The sequence below is a fragment of the Epinephelus lanceolatus genome, chromosome 9 (genome assembly GCF_041903045.1).
Source record: "Epinephelus lanceolatus isolate andai-2023 chromosome 9, ASM4190304v1, whole genome shotgun sequence".
Classification (NCBI taxonomy): domain Eukaryota; kingdom Metazoa; phylum Chordata; class Actinopteri; order Perciformes; family Serranidae; genus Epinephelus; species Epinephelus lanceolatus.
In genome coordinates this window covers 952,357-972,187 of record NC_135742.1, presented here as the reverse complement: position 1 = coordinate 972,187, position 19,831 = coordinate 952,357, and the positions used below count along the sequence as shown (strand labels likewise).

The 19,831-nt window shown below is 44.1% G+C and overlaps 1 protein-coding gene and 3 non-coding genes across 4 annotated transcripts; 2 read left to right on the top strand and 2 right to left on the bottom strand.

Moving 5' to 3' along the window:
• Positions 1–935: 935 nt before the first annotated feature.
• LOC117252194 (bile salt-activated lipase-like) lies at positions 936–18,840 on the bottom strand. Its single transcript, XM_033618909.2, has 12 exons — positions 18,690–18,840; positions 17,299–17,446; positions 16,407–16,526; positions 12,387–12,584; positions 6,909–7,039; positions 6,513–6,620; positions 6,312–6,435; positions 4,174–4,360; positions 2,811–3,014; positions 2,406–2,603; positions 2,102–2,209; positions 936–1,246 (listed from the first exon to the last, which is right to left on the bottom strand). Exons 1-12 carry the CDS (start codon positions 18,753–18,755, stop codon positions 1,123–1,125), a joined length of 1,716 nt encoding a protein of 571 aa, XP_033474800.1. The 5' UTR covers positions 18,756–18,840; the 3' UTR covers positions 936–1,122.
• Positions 8,956–9,028, bottom strand: trnaa-agc (transfer RNA alanine (anticodon AGC)). Its single transcript has one exon. It is a non-coding gene; the product is annotated as a tRNA-Ala (tRNA).
• Positions 9,207–9,288, top strand: trnas-gcu (transfer RNA serine (anticodon GCU)). Its single transcript has one exon. It is a non-coding gene; the product is annotated as a tRNA-Ser (tRNA).
• On the top strand, positions 10,399–10,480 carry trnas-gcu (transfer RNA serine (anticodon GCU)). The gene has a single exon. It is a non-coding gene; the product is annotated as a tRNA-Ser (tRNA).
• Positions 18,841–19,831: the final 991 nt, after the last annotated feature.

Genomic DNA, 19,831 nt, shown 5'->3' with positions numbered 1-19,831 from the left:
CTGCACCAGGAGGAACTCAGAGCCCGCTGCACCAGGAGGAACTCAGGGCCCTCTGCACCAGGAGGAACTCAGAGCCCTCTGCACCAGGAGGAACCCAGGGCCCGCTGCACCAGGAGGAACCCAGGGCCCATCGCACCAGGAGGAACCCAGGGCCCACTGCACCAGGAGGAACCCAGGGCCCATCGCACCAGGAGGAACCCAGGGCCCACTGCACCAGGAGGAACCCAGGGCCCACTGCACCAGGAGGAACCCAGGGCCCTCTGCACCAGGAGGAACCCAGGGCCCACTGCACCAGGAGGAACCCAGGGCCCTCTGCACCGGGAGGAACCCAGGGCCCTCTGCACCAGGAGGAACCCAGGGCGTGGGGTTCTGACAGTGTAGTCAGAAACATGCACACCAGTAGCCTGCTGGAGGTCATGTTGTAGGGCTCTGGCAGTGCTCCTCCTGTTCCTCCTCACACAAAGGAGCACATAGCGGTCCTGCTGCTGGGTTGATGCCCTTCTACGGCCCTGTCCAGCTCTCCTGGGGTAACGGCCGGTCTCCTGTTATCTGGTATCAACCTGATTGGGCTGCAGGTACGGCCTCATGCTACCAGTAGTGCCAAGGACACTAGCAGAAGACCAAACTAGAGAAGAATCAGTGAGGAAGGATCAGGAGAGAGCAACTGTCTGTGGACACCACATGTAAAACCATTTCCTGTTTGTCTCTTTGATTTGACCCAAAGCATCAATCACTGGATTGATCTCCCTTAAGTTTGACTGACTTCCTGTCAGACTGTGACCATTAAGAGCTCCCTTAGTTTTTTCAGCAGTGTATACTGGTTACTTTCCACCTCAGTTAGAGACTTGTAGATCAGTCACTGGTTGACTGAGTGATGTTGGTCTGAAGATAATAATGTGGATCAGCTGTTCGGTGAAGGAATAAAAGAGCCAGAGTTCAGAGTTGAGTTTCATTTATTAAACAGTAGAAGAAGAGTACAGAACACACCTGCTGCAGGTAAACCTGACATGTTTATTCTGTTCACATCTTCACTTGTTGTTTGTGATTATCAGTGTTTCAATCACCACAGAGGAAGAATGACTCATAATAAAACCATCAGCAGTCAGACGTTCTGCTGTCAGATCAGTTCTCCGTCTCTTCTCTCTTCATCCCTCCATCATCCTCCTCTTCCCCCGCCCTCCTGACTGACGGCAGGCGGCTGTAGGTCTGAGTCCAGTAGGTGACGTACTCTGATCTCAGGTCGTAGCTGCACAGAACAAACACAGGTATTACTGTCAAATATTATATACATATATACATATCTCCTCTGACAGTAAAAAATCATCTGCATCTCTCAAAGCTTTATTGTTTCCATCCAGTAGAATCCAGTAGAATGAAAATAGAATACAGTTTTAGTCTGAGTTAGGTCAGCTGATGGAGAAGAATAAAGTGCAGAATGACTATGATATAGTAACATGATAAAACACTGTGGTGTCGAATACGACAGAGAAAAAAACAGAACTGAGTAAAAACAAGTAAAACAAAGCAACAGGCAGTAAAGTAGAGTAGAACACAGTAAAGAAGTATTAAAGAGACAGCTGAGTAGAATACAGTAGATTACAATAGAATACACTGACACAGAACACAACAGAGTAGAGGACAGTTACTGTAGAATAGAGTCAAGTAGAGTAGGAGCAGAGTAATGTTCAGCAGAGTAGAACACATCCCAGTAAAGTACAATAGAATACAGTAAAGTCGAGTACAGTCGAACACAGTAGAACCCGACATTAGGACTCAGTATAATCTCAGTAGAGTACAGTGGAGTGCAGTGGAGATAAATTGAATCACAGTAGAGTACAGTAGAATCACAGTAGAGTACAATAGAATCACAGTAGAGTACAGTAGAATCACAGTAGAATCACAGTAGGTCTCAGTAGAATCACAGTGGAGTACAGTAGAATCACAGTAGAATCACAGTAGGTCTCAGTAGAATCACAGTAGAGTACAGTAGAATCACAGTAGAATCACAGTAGGACTCAGTAGAATCACAGTAGAGTACAGTAGAATCACAGTAGAATCACAGTAGGTCTCAGTAGAATCACAGTAGAGTACAGTGCAGTACCTGACAGAGGACTTGCTGATCTTATGGTTGATGGTCATGTAGGGATGGTGGGCTCTGGTATAGGCGGGCCAGGGAGCTGGTACCTTATGGTTACCGTTACTGGGATCACTGAAGACAGGAGCAGAGTTTAAAAAAGACCAGTCAGACCAGATCTGTTTTCATCAGTTCAGTTCAGTCCAGACCAATGGAGACCAATTTAAACCAACAGAAACCAGTTTAGACCAACAGAAACCAGTCTAAACGTAGACCAGTTTGTACTCAGGTGTGTCGGCCTGTGTGTTTGCAGTGCATGCTGGGAGTTTACCCGGTCCTGGCGAAGTTGGTCCAGTATGCGATCATGTACCTGGACAAATCGCGGTGTCGGGGGAAGTAGACCAGCGGAGTGGCGAAAGGTTTACCGAACACGTACTGCAGGTCCTCGGCATGCTCCGCCCCCACCCAGCGAGGGAATCCTGGGATACGAGTCTTCATGTTGAACAGGTAGGAGTAGGTATGGGCTCCACTAAGGGACAAACAACAGCAAACTCAAAACATCATTTTAGAGGATTTCAGTATGAAAACCTTTTTTCTTTCACTTACTGTTGAAGGTTCAGATGTTTTAATGAGTCACTGTGAGTCACAGCAGAGACTAAAGGATAATTTCACTCTGTAAAATTATTGTTTACATTTACAAAAAATCAAATGTATTTATTTCTCCCTCAGAGCTGACCTGGCGTTGTTGGCGTGGAGCTGGAGGGCGATCTGAGTGGGAACCAGGAACAGGAAATCAGTCTCGATGTCGGCCACCGTCTTCTTCACCACCTCTGGATCTGGCGCCGACCCCCAGGTAGATGAGTAAACGCTGTAGGCTGAGTCGATGGCAGCGTTTCCCTTCTCTTTGGTCAGACCGGCCAGCAGACCCTTCACGTCCTCTCTGAGGACCAACATGAACAGGTTACACAACAGCTGTTTAGAGTTCAGTATCATCTGCATAGTGATGGACGTTAATGATGTTTTCTGTATGTGGTAACATATAAAGATTGATTTGATTTGATTTGATTTATTTATTTATTTATTTCAAACATTTTAAAATGAAAAATATCTTGTAGGATAAAAACATACAAAGCAGAGACAAAACAGTTAATAATGTACAAACTCAAAATGAGAAAGGTAAATATTTCCTGTCCAAGAAGGAGTAGGAAGAAGCAACATGCTTGTCTAGTCCTACCCCTGCTCTCACACTATACTAATCTATCACTAATCACTAATCAAACTGTTTCATACATACCTGCTCTTTTCCATCCATTGATTAACCCCACATTTACATCACTTCACTTCTTTATACTTTATAGCCAATATTACCCCATATATGTATAATACAAATTTGGAAATACAAGATGATAAAAAACAAAACAAAAAAACAACAACAGTATCAACCTGAGTGTGTTTTACCTTCCCTCTAATCATTTTTGTTCCTTAAGAAAATACTGTCTTTGTACCTCTTTTTAAACTGATATCCTTACTTTGTTTGATTTCTTCACCCAGTGCATTCCACAAAATGACCGCACAAATTGATATGCACATAGTTTTCAGAGTGGTGCGAAAACAACCTTCTTTCAAATTTAATTTTCCTCTTAAGTTATACCCCCCTCTCTGTCCAAGAACATGTTTTGTGTGATGCCAGGTAGTAAATTATTTCTTGCTTTGTACATAATTTGAGAATTAAAGCCCACCAGATCCATAAATTCCAGTTCATGGGACTTCAAAAACAGACTATCAGTGTGTATCCAACATTATGTAAAATTCGTATCATCATCATCAAAGACTGAAGAGCAGTAAGCCCAGAATGAAGCCCTGTGGGACTCCAAATGAGTGGTCTATGATAGTAGTAGAATCACAGACTAAAGATTTGATATTGTCGACATTTCTGATATTAATGATGTAAAAATGTGTTTTAGTGATGAATAGAAAAATTACTGTAAGTCTAAATTTTCTATCATAATCATCTTTGTTTAGGAATCTCCTTGAGTCTGGTGTCTGGTCCTGGTTTTGCGGTGCCTAAAGCAGCCTTGAAGCAGCCTTCCAGTACTCACACGGTGGTGTTGGCCTTCCTCTGGTTGATTGAAGGAACGTCGACTCCAGCGAAGATGTGTCCGTCCATGCTGTTGACTCCGGCCATGTAATCAACCCCAGCGGCGTTATGAAACAGCCGACTGGGGTCATCAGGGATGAAGTCACCGTCGATCACTGGAGCAAGTTCAAGGAGATCCATGACCACACCTACAGGGAGAAGACAGAGACTGACATGGACGTCTCCATCTTTATGGAGACTGAGACGGACGTATCCACCTTCAGGTGTCACAAAAAATCATCTTATTTCTAATAGTCCACGACGGGAGAGACATCTGGTTGACTTTGTTAAGCTCTGTCTGCACCAGGGGGCCAATAAGGAGACAACGGGCCCCACAGATATGCTAAGGGCCCCACCACCTCTCTTAAATGGGAGCAAGACACACAGACTATGCAGTGGTTTTCTGTCTCTTTGAGGTAATTTTGTGTGTTTTTTGTCTTTTTGTGTAGTTGCTATCTGTCTTTTCGTAGTCACTTTTCTCTGAAGTGATATTTGTCTCTTTGGGGTAATTCTGTGTCTTTTTTGTCATTTTGTGTCTTGCTATGGCCTTTTTGTATCATTTCATAGTCGTTTGGGTCTCTTTGTGGTCATTTTGTGCCTTTTTTTGGTTCTATGTCACTTTGTAGTTGTTTTGCATCTTTTTGTGATTTTGTGTCTCTCTGAGGTAACTTTGTGTCTTATTTGTCATGTTGTGTCTCGTTTTGGCCTTTTTTTTGTCTCCTTGTAGTTGTTTTCACTTTTTTCGTAGTTGTTGGGGTTTCTTTGGGGTAATTTTCAGCTTTTTCTTGGCTTTTTTTCACCTTCATTTGATAAGCCAGTTGAAATATGAGAGGGGGAGGGAGAGAAGATGACATGCAGCAAAGGGCAAAGGGCAGGAATCGAGCCCATGGCCACTGCGGCAAGGACATAGCGTTTGTACATGGGATTCCACTGAGCTCCTGGACGCCCCTTTTTTGTGTAATTCTGTGCCTTTTTTGGTTGTTTTGCCTGTTTTGTAGTAATCCTTTGTCTCCTTGCAGTTCCTTTTCATCTCGTCATTGTCTTCTTGTGTCTCTTTGTGGTTGGTACATGTTAATTTGACATTTTACAGGTAAGGCGAGGGGGGCCACCTGATACTACTGGTCCCTGGCCCTGTACCTAGTTGGCCTGTTTAATAATCCATCCATGTTCTGCAAACTCTGTCTGCTGTTCTGATGACTTTCTTGAGGGTGTTTCTCAGTAGTTAGAATAACTTCAGGGGACATATGAAGCTATAAAGAACATTTCAATTCAAATAAACACAAGAAGTTTGTGCTCTAGAGAAAGGATCAGCACTCAGTGAATAACCTCCTAAGCCCTATGATAAGCTATTATGGCAAGGCTTAACTATACAGACCAGTGAGCAGTGATAACTAACATGTCTTTGGGGTCATCGGGTGGGAACCTCCTTTCACCAGTGTTTCGTCTAGTTGGTCCCACGACACCTCCAGGAGGCTAGACAGTGATCTCTGGCGTCCCAGAGACACTCCCCTAATGCCAGGTCTCACTGCTCCCCACACCAACCCAACAACCTCCTTTACCTTACTTACACATGGCTTTCTCAGCCCAAACAGCACTGCCACCTTCAACCAAACCCAGGCTCCGTACATGCGAGCTCCAGGTAGAGACAGTGCTGATACTACCTTTACTAGCACATTCACCATACTCTATTTCACACGCTACATAGCATAACTCCAATATAAGCTAAAGTTAAAGGAGCTAAATAAACTTACAGGATCAGCAAACACACTCACTTTGCAGCATGGTCTCAAACAAAAGTGATTCAAATAGGCCACTCCCACACTTAAATAACCTTCCTCTTCCTGGATTTCTTCTTGAGAGGAAGTGGATCTCTCCACCTGATCTCAAGGAGTTATGTGCCCTGCTCAGTAGGAGTATTGGACATCTGGAGTTTAACATATCCAAACAGCTGTGACATGAGGTGACTCAACACAGTCTAAACAGTTTGTTTGGGGTCTAAATTCTGCCCCCTGCTAGTGAAAAGCTGTTTAACGCAGCTTTAAACCCAGTGAGACTAAACTTAAGGGTCAAAGTGTTTCTGTCTGCTCCAGATGTTCTCACCTTTTCCCAGAATCAGCAGCACGTCAATTTTTCCTGCCATGGTGAGACCAACCGGGTCGCTCATCTTCAGACAAGTGATCATGTCGTCTTCGTTGCTTCTCCAGCAGCCGACTTTACGAGCGATCTGCGGAACAAAAAAACAACATGTTAATTAAACAGAATCAGTTTGATCCATGTTTCAGTCGACAGTGTTTTGTGGACCTTCTTGGTGAGAGCCATGGGGTTCCTCTGCAGAGCCCAGGGACTGAGGGCCACGCCACACTGAGTGATCACTCTGCGGAATAACCCTTTATTGTAGGGGGACAGCATCTGAGGGGACAAACAGACACATTAAGATTAATGAGATGATGGGCGTCATGCAAGAAGTGATATACAAACAAATGTTGTCTTATTGTGTTACTTTGCAAATTAAGATTTTTGTGAATGAATTAAAGGAAAAATTATGAGTGCAGCCCAAACGAACAGATGATTGATTAGAAAATTAATTAGCAACTATTGTGAGAATCATTAAGTTTTTTTAATTGTTTTTATGTAAAAAACATTTCATTTCTTTAAAAATCTGAACTTCCTGTCAGCTGCAGTGTTTCGACCTCTGACCTGGAAGCTGGCGCTGGCGGCTCCGGCTGATTGGCCAAAAATGGTGACGTTGTCGGGGTTTCCTCCGAACGCCGCGATGTTCCTGCGGACCCAGGAGATGGCAGCGTGCTGATCCCACAGACCATAATTACCTGAGAGGTAAAAAGATCACCTGTTCACTGTTTCCTGTCTCTGACTGAGGTCATCAGACGAGTTCATATCAAACTGTTCTTAAACTGCTGCTTCCTCAGAGTTAACATGTCGGTGGCGGCATCTCAGCGTAGGACCTAGCTTGGGGTGGCACTTTCAAGTCCCCACACTGACCAGTACAGAGTGTGGACTAGGAGCCCACATCTCTCCGTTAATGCATGAAAAAAACTGAATCACAGTGTTTGTTTACAGTAACCTTCAGGTTGAAAAACCCCGGCGCTGAAACACCGCTGAACAACACTGACTCAGTTAGTTAATCTTTAGCCACCCAAAAAGGCCGACCTAAAAACAACATTGTCAGTGTGAGTGTACGCTTCATTCAGAATATTTTCACCACTTTACCTGAAGACAGTCTTTTCTGACAGGAATCTGCAGCAACGTATCCTCACAGAACGGTTCATATGATATCTTATGAATTCATGCCCCATGAGTGATGTTACGTCCTTAATGTAAAGTTATGTAATTAACATAAAGTTACAAAGGTTAGGTTTAGGAATAACGTATCTTAAAATGACTCAAATGGTGCTTGTCAGAGTCAAAGATGTTTCCTTGGTAGGGCCGGTCCTTCCCAGTCGGGTCCTACAGAGGCGAGACAAGACTCCTTCCTAACATTGGAACACACACTGGAACAGGCCAGTGCCCAGGTGTGCATCTCTAAACAGGTCCCGCCTTCAATTCCAGCAAAGCTTGCACAAAGAATTGTGGGTACTAGATACACACATGCATCCTTGAAAGTTTTCTGAATAAAGGACTCTGTCCTCAGTAAAATTCAAAAGATCCTTGACATTGGAACAGTCCTTCAGCAGGATTCGATGACGTCGCCTCCTTAAAATTCAGATGTTAAAGGACCAAAGTCTGTGGTTCTGTGATCCGTCCACCGCCCCAACCTGCCTCCAACACCGCTGGGGACTGCTTCCTTGTTTACTCCCATCAGCGCTTTGGTCACATGATCGCAGCCTTCCAAAATATGTGGGTTACTCACGAATTACTGGCTCATGATTACATGGGACATATAAATTTTGCTGCATTACTTTTCATAGAAAAATGTACAAACATTTTATGGCAACAGCCTGACTGAGTCTGCTATCTCAAAACAACCAGAATCTGCTAACAAAAAAAGAGTAATTTTACTTTGCAGAGCACTGGAGTCGCTGGTCTACAGCTGCCTTGATAGGTTAATGTACAAAGTACAGTGGAGAGAATATTCTAAATACAGTGTACACTTACATTAATGATCTTTTTAGGTGCAACTGAGTTTCTTTGGTGGCTTGAATCCATTTTTCTGCGGCCCCATCCACAGCAGCACATTGTTTAGCTTCTGTGTTGGTAGATTTGGTTTATTAAAGACGCCAGCAAAGCAACACAGAACATAAAATCAAACATCGGTCGGAGTGCCTTGTTTACTTATATATTTTAAACGTTAAAACTGAAACTGACAACAGAAATAAACAAGTTTGATGATTTCACATATCTGTATCTGTCTGGAAGTGACTGTTTTTGTCAGTGTGACATCACTGTGGTTTGGTTTATCAGTCCTGAGTGTGCACGTGTCTGATGAAGAAGAATTCTTTCTCCAATGAGAGATGAAGAAAGTTCTTCTGTACAGTGAAGACACCCACCAGGACATCACTTCATCACTGCCCAGGACCGAGCACCAAAGCCGGAGCAGCTTCTCCACTGCAGCTCCCCCCTCCTGGAACTCCCAAAATAACCTGACTTAACTTTCAACCACAGCGCAACAGACGTTGGTTTTAAACAACTGGCTGTGAGCTGCTCCACAGTTGCTCTGCTCATCCAACCAATGTCTCATAACTCACTGTCTTTCACTCAGTATATCCTCGACTGAAATAAAGTCTTGTGGAGAATGCGGGCATCGATCCCGCTACCTCTCGCATGCTAAGCGAGCGCTCTACCATTTGAGCTAATTCCCCTGTGTATGAATGTGTGTTGCCATGGCGAAAAAGAATTGAGTTAACAATGCTGTGGACTGTAGAGGAGTATGTATGACCATGCTGCATGGTCATACATACTCTACATTCCACGCATGTCCAGACTTTCCAGGCCTGGAAGGTGACCTGGATTAGACTTTGTAAACAACAGCAGCCAGCAGACGAGGTGGCCGAGTGGTTAAGGCGATGGACTGCTAATCCATTGTGCTCTGCACGCGTGGGTTCGAATCCCATCCTCGTCGCAGGTTCTTTAGTCTGTCCTGAATGTGACATGTCAACAAGATAACATGCTCCATTATCAGTGAAACAATCAGCTCAGATCCTCCAGACCTCGTCCAAAGCAGCCATCTGATATCTAACATACAGTTTCCATGTGAAAACAACATGTGTCTACACCAAAGTTTACTGATGGCTGCATTAAAGAGCTCTGAACTACAGGAACACTGCTACATCTCAACTTCATCCTCTGTTAACATGCTACAAAACTAAACTGGGATCAGAAACCAACCAATCAGCTCCAGGCAGGTGTTGAGATATGGAGCCTTACTGGCAGATCCAGAGAGCGCATCTTCAGAGAGCCACAGTACAGCTTTGAAGAGAACCATGAACAGCTGATCAGCCGTCTGACTGACAAGACAGCTTTTACTGCAGCTGTGACATTCACTGGAACCACATCTGAGTCACTGAACGCACCACACACACTGCGTGCGCGCACACACACACACACACACACACACACACACACACACACACACACACACACACACACACACACACAGGAGGTGGGCGGAGCTACATGAGACATTCATTCACAGGGGAATTAGCTCAAATGGTAGAGCGCTCGCTTAGCATGTGAGAGGTAGCGGGATCGATGCCCGCATTCTCCACAAGACTTTACTTTCTCCTGAGTTTGTGATTAAAGTGACTGAACTAAAGAACACAGTGGGACTCCTCAGGGTCGTCTCAGTCGGGTTGAACTCATCTCATCTTCTGTTACGTTGTGAAAACCTCCTCATCAGCTGAGGGACTTCACTCAGTGATGCTGAGCTGTTGTTGGATATAAAAGTGTCATCAGCATACAGGCTCATGTTAGACTGTATGGAGCTGCTCTGGAACCTGCTGATGTCACTGTTTAGTTTCATCATCAGGGTCAGAGGTCAGAGGTCAGCTCACACCACCTGTATGTCAGTCTGTCTGATGTCTCTCTGTCTTTCACTCATTATCATCTGAGAATAAAGTCTGGTGGAGAATGTGGGCATCGATACTCTGACAACAAAAGTCCAGTTGGAGTCAACAGTGTTTGCTTTTCATGACATCACGCTCAGTCGTCACCTTGAACACACCCCAGCAGAGACGAGGTGGCCGAGTGGTTAAGGCGATGGACTGCTAATCCATTGTGCTCTGCACGTGTGGGTTCGAATCCCATCCTCGTCGCAGTCAACTTTACTTTCCTGCCGTAGCACAGGCCTCCATAGAAGACAAAAGGCGTTTATGCTCATTGTGTTGCTCGTTGCAGAACGCTATGAATGTCAGGTTGCTTACAAACAAAACCTTCTGTGGATGAGGAAGAAGTCAGCGAGTGTTACTGTGAGAACGTCACCAGAAAACAGGCTGCCTGGCAACAGTAACCAGACGTACTGTCAAACATGACATCTGTGTACTGTAATTATCACGGCCTCTGACCTCCAAGTAGAAATGATCTCAAACCTCTTTGTTCCTGTGGGTCACCACTCTCTGCATCACGCTGTGTTTAGCTTTACATCGATCTCTCATCCAGGTCTCTTTCCAGAGTGACTCCATAGGCCTGCAAAGTCTGGAAAACTGTGGAATGGAGGGGAGGAGGAGCAGATGAGGTGGGCGGAGCTACTCAATTACTGTTTGTAGAGGGGAATTAGCTCAAATGGTAGAGCGCTCGCTTAGCATGTGAGAGGTAGCGGGATCGATGCCCGCATTCTCCACAAGACTTTACTTTCTCCTGAGTTTGTGATTAAAGTGACTGAACTAAAGAACACAGTGGGACAGTATCAGGGTTGGAAATCAGCACCAGCTAAATGCTAATAAAATAATTACGTGTCTGTTAGATGCTCTTCAGTCAGCAGCTGAAAACACGACGGTCATCTACTGAGTGTCAAGTAGATTTTGGGATCCACCAATCACAGTGGCAGTTGGACTGGTTGGTGCTAATCAGGCTTTAGGAGCATTATTTGGACATGTATACATCACATTCACAACGTACGGCTCAGCTCATGTTTTTTACTGCAGTTTGTGACACGTGTCTGTTTACAGTCGGCTCTGTGCGTTGTCATGGAGACGATGTACACAAACCAACTCACCAACAGTTTGTCAGGCTGGTGTGGCTCAAGATAATTTCTGGAGAACTTGTGGCCCCTGCCGGCTGGTTAAGAGGAGCGAGGAGTCAATAAAACAGGTTTTTAATTATTCTGAATCATCACAACCATTAGCGGTCCATGAGTGTACAGTTATACATGTGCAGTCACAGTCTGAGGCTGATTGGTCCGGTAGTTTGTGAGATTAGCAGCAGAGAGAAAGATGATCTTTTCACAACACCAAGTTTCTACGTTACGAAACTGTGATTGTTTCATATTTTAGTTTAATCATCTGTTATAATATAAAGTGTCTCTGAGCATCTATAAATGGACTCCGTGAATAAAACGTATAATAATTTTTATCGCAGACTTTCATCAGACAGAACTTCACTCTTCATTCTCACAGTTCTTCAGGAAATGTTCTTGAGTTCTCAGAAACTTCCCAGAGTTCTCTGAAAAGGTCTGACAGTGTACCAGACTGTCGCTGAGACATACAGCAGCTTGTCGCCAACAAACGGTGAAGGCATCACATCTGAGCCGCCTCCCACCTGAACCTGAGCTCCGCCAGTCGGAGCTGAAGCTGAAAACACAAATGATCTGAATATTTACTCTGAGTCATCAGATCTGAGCAGCAGCTGAGCTAACAGACACTTTATCTGCTCACACACTGATAAACACACACCACAGCTCTGATCACATGCATGCTGGGAAATCACCAGCAGGCATCCAAACACAGCACATCGGTCCGACCCTGGTCTGACCCCAACTTCCTCCGACAGGGTCAGTTCACCTGGTAGACCTTTAGAGTCGAACTCTGCAGGAGAATCTGTAGCCATTTTCAGCCACTGTTCTTCCAGTTAGCTGCTAACTAGTGTCAGCAGCTAACACTAGTTAGCTGCTGACACTAGTTAGCTGCTAACAGTAATTAGCAGTTTGAGTGAATGATCAGGTCGAATGTAAACAAACTGAAACACAATCAAAGATCAGTGACAGTGTCTGTGTTTCGGTCGTACCTGGCAGTCGGGCGTCTCCGGAGCTGAGGAAACCCAGCGTACCGACTCTGTAGTTCACCGTGACGATGATGACATCACCCCTGTCAGCCATCTCCTTCCCGTCGTACAGAGAGTCCCCGAGGATCGCCACGTCGTTGGACGCCCCCAACAGGAAGGCGCCACCGAACAGGTACACCATCACCGGTAGGTTCGTAGACACTGACGAAGACACAGAGGGGACGATGAAGCGCTTAACGTCATCATCATGATTATCATCATCATCATCATCACTGAGTTTCAGATACTTCAAAAGAAAACTGTGGAGGTGAAACAACAGATTGTTTGATGACATCTGGCGTCACATCTGTTACATCACTTCCTGTCAGTATAAAAATCTAGTGTGGCGGCAAAACTGACCAATCATTCAGTTTGTGATAAAAACACCAGATGTGGTTCATCTGTAGTTTGATACATGTAGAAAACATCTGGACATCAGGGTGTCACAGATCGGCACTCTGATGAACAAGGCAGCAAAATCCAATATGGCCGCCACCTGAAAACTGTTTAGGGTGTGAACCAGACATGCTACAGATATAAACTTGGTGTCTGTTTAATGTTTTCTGACCATCAGAAACTCACTGGAATTTTTATTTTTATGACTGGATGCATCTGGACCCCTAATTTGCATATTTCCAAGATGGCGGCGTCCTTAAGATAAGTTTTATTTTTAACTCTTTTGGCAAACTTGGTGTCTGTTTCATATTTCTAAGCACTGAAAACACACTGGAATACTCAGATGTATGATTTATTTGGACTCTTTGGGCACAGTGGGTGGAGCCTGATGAATGAACATCCTGTCACAACATAACATCGCCCCAGCTTCACTAAGGCCTTGTTTACACGGATACACATACAAATAAAAACGGATTTTTATTCATCCCGTATTTTAAAAAATTCCGGGTTTACTCGATCAGTTGTGAAAACAATATCCCTGTTTACAGGAAAACGCAACAACAGCAGCTTTTTGCTGCAGTTAGCACGCCAGGCCAGTAGGTGGCAATTCGCCATATGTCAAACACCACAGAAGAACGTTCTGCACATGCACAGTGATTTGTTTTCCTCTTGGCGCTAGTGATAAAAACAATGATAAACTACATTTTAACCTTATGTAGCATAGTTAGCTGCTATGCACTGACTGATATTGGGCACAGCAGACGTCTTTGTGCGCCAATGTAGCGGTGATGTTGATGCAGCAGTGCTAAGTTCATTTGTAAGCTCGTAAGTCGTCCCAAAAGTGCTAACAAAACATAAACAACCCTGCATATATCAGCCATTGTTGTTGTGGTTCCCAGGCGCCTAATGGGCATGTGCGAACTGGGTTGCAACGTCATCGTTTTCCAAAATCTCCGTCCATCCTGTTTACACGTCTCCATAGAAACGGATATTTTTAAAAACTTTCACTTTGGAAGCCTTTCTTGAAAATCTCCATTTTCGTCGATAAAAGTGCCGGTTACGTGCAAATGACAGGTGCAAACACAAAGACAAATACCCTTTTTCAGAAATACATGGAACCATATGAACAGGCCCGAAACCTGACTGGCTTAAGGTTAGTGACCGTAGCCCCGCCTACTTCTTAAACCCAGACCGCTGCAGCAAAGATGTAGCCATAGGGAAGTGGCCATATTGGATTTTTCTGCCATGGTCATCAGAAGGCCGATCTGTGACGCCCCAATGTCCTGGGCCCAGTATTTCAAAACTTGTAATCCGGATCAGAATAATCCGGATAATGAAATCCTCCTTCTCTCAGTCAGGGATCAAGGTGATCCTGCTGACTTTATCTGGGTATTTCAAAACACTGGCAGGGTGGATCACTTTGATCCCAGTCTGACTGGATACGGATTTCCAAATCTCACGACTCCGCCCCCGGATCTGAAACGTTTCCCCTTTGGGGGCGTGGCTTACAGATTATGACGTGTTGTGCTCTGTCTCTATGGTGGACTACTTCATGAAAGGAGCAGTTGATAGCACAGCTTTCACAACAAAATGTAAGTTTACCGTTACCTAATGTGTAGCGTTTTTAAGACCATACGAAGGCCACCCACCATCTGATGTAAGCCAGCTATTTGAATTGTCACCTACTTAAAACATGGGCGTACCAATCTCTAATTCAGCCGAGGTCATGCTAACGGTAGCTAACGCGGCTCCATTGACTTGCATGTTAAGTAGCTAGGAGGCTAGCGAGGTAGCTGGCTTTGTTGGTGTATTTTGCGGTCTATGGTTTAATTTAAAAGGTAATTAATCTGAAGTACGTCATACACGAACTCTTTAAACACCAACCTGTTCCGAGTTTAACGTTATGTTATTGTCAACAGAGCGGACTTTAAAAAAAAAAAAAAAAAAAAAATTACATGTGTGCAGAGCAGACTGCTGCAGTATTGGAAAAATACACATACTAGTATGAATTATGCGGTTCATTCAGAAGTGTCAGAGGACTGAGCTGTTGTTCATGTGCTTATTATGTTAATCCCTGTGTTGTTTCTTGCACTCTATGTAAAGAAAAGAATGTGCGATACAAATAAATTTGCTTTGCACTGCATTTCCTTGCCTTTGTCTGACCACAAACATATGTTGGATGTTTTGGGACAAACAAGTTACAATGTTAGGTGAAACTAGACGTTGAGACATAGGTCTGTATTTGTTACTCTTATTTACAGCAGTTTCATGAAGTATGGCCAAACAATATTTTTCTATGCTTGAAATTACTTACAACTAAAACACTAATTTAGATTAAGTGTAATAACATCTTGAGTAACAATATCTAGGAGAAGTGGAGCTGAGGCTTTGTCAAATCCACCTCTGAGGTGGGATCCAAATAATCCTGAAATTTGGTATCAAATTGATCCAGATCTCTGACTTAACTTTTGAAATACCCAAATGCAGCCTTTATCTGGATTAAAGGGAGGATTGGATTACCAGATCTGAATCCTGATCCTCAGGATCAGGATCCTCTTGATCTGTGTTGATATACCCAGTTTTCAGGTCAGATCAGGATTTAATCCAATCCGGCCAGGATAATCCTATCAGATCACTTTGAAATACTGGGCCCAGATGTCTTCTACATATTTTAAACTACAGATAAACCAGATCTGTTCTTTCGATCACAAACTGAACGACTGTCTGGATTTTATGAGTGAAGCCGCCGCAGTGTTCTTCACCGTGTGGTGTTATCATTTTTACAGAGTGCTTCCTCCACTGCTGTGAAACACTGTGATCAGTGTGGTACATCCTTTTATAGTGCTACTGCTAGCTCCTCGCTTGAACCGGAAGTCGTTCGAGGTCCGCCATCTTCTAGGCCGTGCAAAGTCTCTTATTTGTGCAGCGAGGAGCTAGCGCTAGGATGGTCGAGAGCTTCCTATCCAGAAGAGTTTTTCAGCTGAACGCCATGACGTATAAATACCCGCCCTCTACATCTGGCACATTTGAACGAGATGGCGGAGAAACAGTACAAGAGTAAGTACCCGTTACATGCATTCTTTGCAATGAATCGCTGTAATTCACGTACCTGCTTCAAAGAGTAATGATATTTCATGCAAGATTGTTATGTTGCAATTAGTCTTTATTTCAGTCACAACCCGTTGCGTTGTTCATCGGACTGTCGGTGATGTGCGGCTGCTACATGCAAAAGTGTGTGACCAGAGTCATGACGGCGGGGGGTGGAGGTTACGGCTTTGATCTGCGAATATAATGAGACTTGGGATGTAACCATAGTAACGCCAAACGCTGGCTCCTTTATGCAGCAGATCCAGCAGTTCCGCCGTCATCAGGAATGGACGTCGCGTCACGTGACGCTTCAGTGGAAAGGACATCTCATGTCTCTTAAACCGACAATGCTTGCTCATCGCTCCTAGTGCTGGCTCCTCGCATTTTTCCCTAGGTGGGAGGAGCTAAACGGCTAGCAAAGTCGGCTAGGTAAGATAAATAGCAGTAATTTAAGAGACATGGGACGGACCCTATGTGTGAGCATGTGTGTGTGTTACGTACATTTCCGTCCCTGTGGAACAAAGATGTTCAGGTACAGACAGTCCTCGCTGCCCTGGGTTTTTGTCTGCAGCAGCGTCACCTGCAGGCAGCGATCCCGATGTGTCGTGGCCTTCAGGATGCCTGGAAACAACAAACATCAGCATTTTTATTCCATTTCCTGTTTTACTGTTGTTGTTGTTGTTGTTGTTATCCTCAGAGGTCTCTTCCTCTCAGAAACACACACCAGCTGATTTACACCAGGAAACACTGAATAAAGACGTTTCAGGATAAAAGAAATCTGTGTTTTATCAACACTGCTCGTCACAGAGGAGCTGCTAACTAAGGTGGCTGATATGAACACATGAATGTCTCTATCTAGAGTCATTGTTTGGTTTGTCCGTTCAGGGCTGCTGTAGAAACGTGGCGATCTCTGTAGACAAGGACCTGCTCCCTGTACATCGCATTCTGTTTCTAGTCTTTATGCTAAGCTAACTTACACTAAGCTAACCACATCTTTTTGGGTCACCACAAACATTCTTAATGAATCTGTTCTGGACAAAATTTAAAAGTGAATTCATCCATTTAGTTGAAAGAACTTCATCCTGCCATCTGCTGCCCGGCAACAGAGACTGAAGCTCTCTGATTGGATGTTTGTTAAATTTCAAAACTCTGGTTCATGTAGAGAGTTAGCTCAACGCTTAGAGCAACACGATCTCATCCCTGCTCTTCAAACACTCAATGAACCTACACGTCTAAATGTGACGTGTTCTGGACATTCAGGGACGGCGTGCTCATTTACCCTTTCTACCTGCATTGTGACTTTAAAAAAAAAAAAAAAAAGTCTGTTTTTACTGGAAATGGCAATGGGTCTGGTTGTCAGGGAAACAGTGCGATGGAAGTGTGAGTTACCCACCGCTCCATCCAGGGTGAGGTTTTGGTTTCTCCCACTTTCCTGGAACGTCAGCGAAGGGGATTCCTTTAAAGACGTCGACGGACCTAAACAGCCCCATCCTGTGGCTCTTCCCCTCCACCTGCCCCCCCTCCGTCTGCACCACCCCCAGCTACACACACACACACACACACACACACATAACACAGGCCTGTGGTCAGTGATCTCATGTGATGAAACATGAATCCAAAACCTGCAGTTCCTCTAATGTCCACTAGGGGCTGGCTCCAACAGTGAGTCCGTCCCCACAGAGCTCCACGTTAATGTGTAGAAATCAACATGTTTACAGCCTATTTTGGTCTCTGTAGATCATTTTAAAACATTCATGACAACTGTACTGAATTATTATAGAACTCACCTGTTTTCATTTTATTAAGACTTAAAGTTACACATCATTCAGGGGGCGGGGCCTCTTTGACTGACAGGTAGATAGATCCACCTTCTCACTCAAATATGGTCACTTCTGGCTCAACAAGATGGTGACGGCTGAAATATGGAACGTGAGGCTTCAAAACAGGAGTCCACAAACTGCCGGGTGACGTACGCCCATTATTTCATACACTCTATGGATCTACCTTAAGGTTTTTTTTTTACCGTGCTTTGGTTGCTAAGGTCTCTTCTGCAACGGTTGAGGGATTCCTTAAGTATAAGACCAAGACAAGGAGAAAACTATAAATACTTAAGTGAGAGAAGACTTAAGGGTGTTTTGTGTAAACGATTTTATTGTGAGGAAACCTTAATGGGGACTTTAAGGAAAATCTTAACTTAAGGTGTTTTGTACGACCAGCCCCTGAAGTTTTGTCATGTGTAGTGACACAGTTAGAGTAGAAGCTTTCACCCTTAATGTCACGTGATGGTGAGTTTATTCTCTGTAGCTGTGACGCAGCTCTGCCATGCGCTGCCTGACATGTGTTTGAATAAAGTTTGATGTGTTTGAATCAGAGAGAAATAAAATGTGACAGTGTGACTTTACATGTTGGCTCATGAACGTTTTTACGGCTGTGACTCACTGAAACTTTTAGATGTTTGATGTTAATGCAGCTGTGAGACGGTGCGATGCTCCCGTTAGTGAACGGTCCTGGAAATCTTAGTTCAGATCCTTAAACAGTCCTGGAAAGGTCTGGAATGATCTCCATTAAATGTGTGTGAACTCTGACTGTAGTTAAAGCCCGGCTGACACTAACACTCACTACAGCACCAAACGTAGATTAATCCTCCGCTGAAAATAGTCCCAACAGAGTCACCACTTCCTGTTTGTCTGATAAAAACCAGAGCGCGCGTCAGGCGCTGTGACATGCTGTCGGGTTGATGACATCATATTTACAGTTAATGATCTGTGATGAGGTCACACTCACCTTGGCAGCTGAGGCTGAGCTCAGACAGAAAACTAGCACCAACAGCTTCATCATCATCATCATCATCACCGGTCTGTCTGTCCGTCTGTCTGTCTGCAGTCACACTGCTGCTATTTATACTGTGTCCACTGATGAAACCTCTTATCTCCAGCAGCTCTGCTGCAGCCAAACACACGTCAGGTCAACTCTCTGTCTGCTGCAGCCACGTTAGCTTAGCCTAGCTCAGGTTAGCTCAGCTTAGCTTAGCTTAGCTTAGCTTAGCTTAGCATTGACTCCACATGTTACAGCAGAGGTCGGAGACACAGAGAGACCTGTCTGAATAAAACAAAGATAAAATAAGAAGCTTAAGAAATTCATAGAATTTCACTGAAACATAAAATATGAATGAATTCCTTTATTGTCAGTGCATGTTCACACACAGCAACATTTCCTGTCTCTCATAATAGAAAAATCTATTCACTCAACACACACACACACACACACACACACAAACACACACACACACACACACAGAGAAACAAGTTTATTCATTTGTTTCTGTGCTGAAGAAAAAAAACTGAGTTGAGTTCAACTTTCAGGTCAAAGTTGCTCAACAAGCTGCAGTAACTTTATTATCAGACTGAGAACACACACAGCTGCTGCTGTTGACACACACACACACACACACACACTATTACTGTTACTATTACAGTGGGCGTCACTCTGATCAGTGTTTTATCAGAAGCTGCTTCAGGTTTATTAAACTCTGCGTGTCACAGTAGCAGAAAATATAACTCTGACTCTACATCAGTCTGGACTCTGTTAAACTTCAATTAAAACAATGTGATTATCTGTAAATATTTTTTGACCTTTATTCAGCTGAACACAGCTCAGAGATATTTAACGTTCAACTGATGATGTGATGAAGTCATTCTGTAACACGTTGTAATAAAGTTGTGACAGGAGCAACAGAAGACTGAGGAAGATGCTTAATGATCAAAAACACCTGTTTGGAAGCTTCCACAGGTGAACTGATGAACAGGTGAACTGATGACAGGTGAATTGATGACAGATGAACTGATGACAGGTGAACAGGTGAACTGATGACAGGTGAATTGATGACAGATGAACTGATGACAGGTGAACAGGTGAACTGATGACAG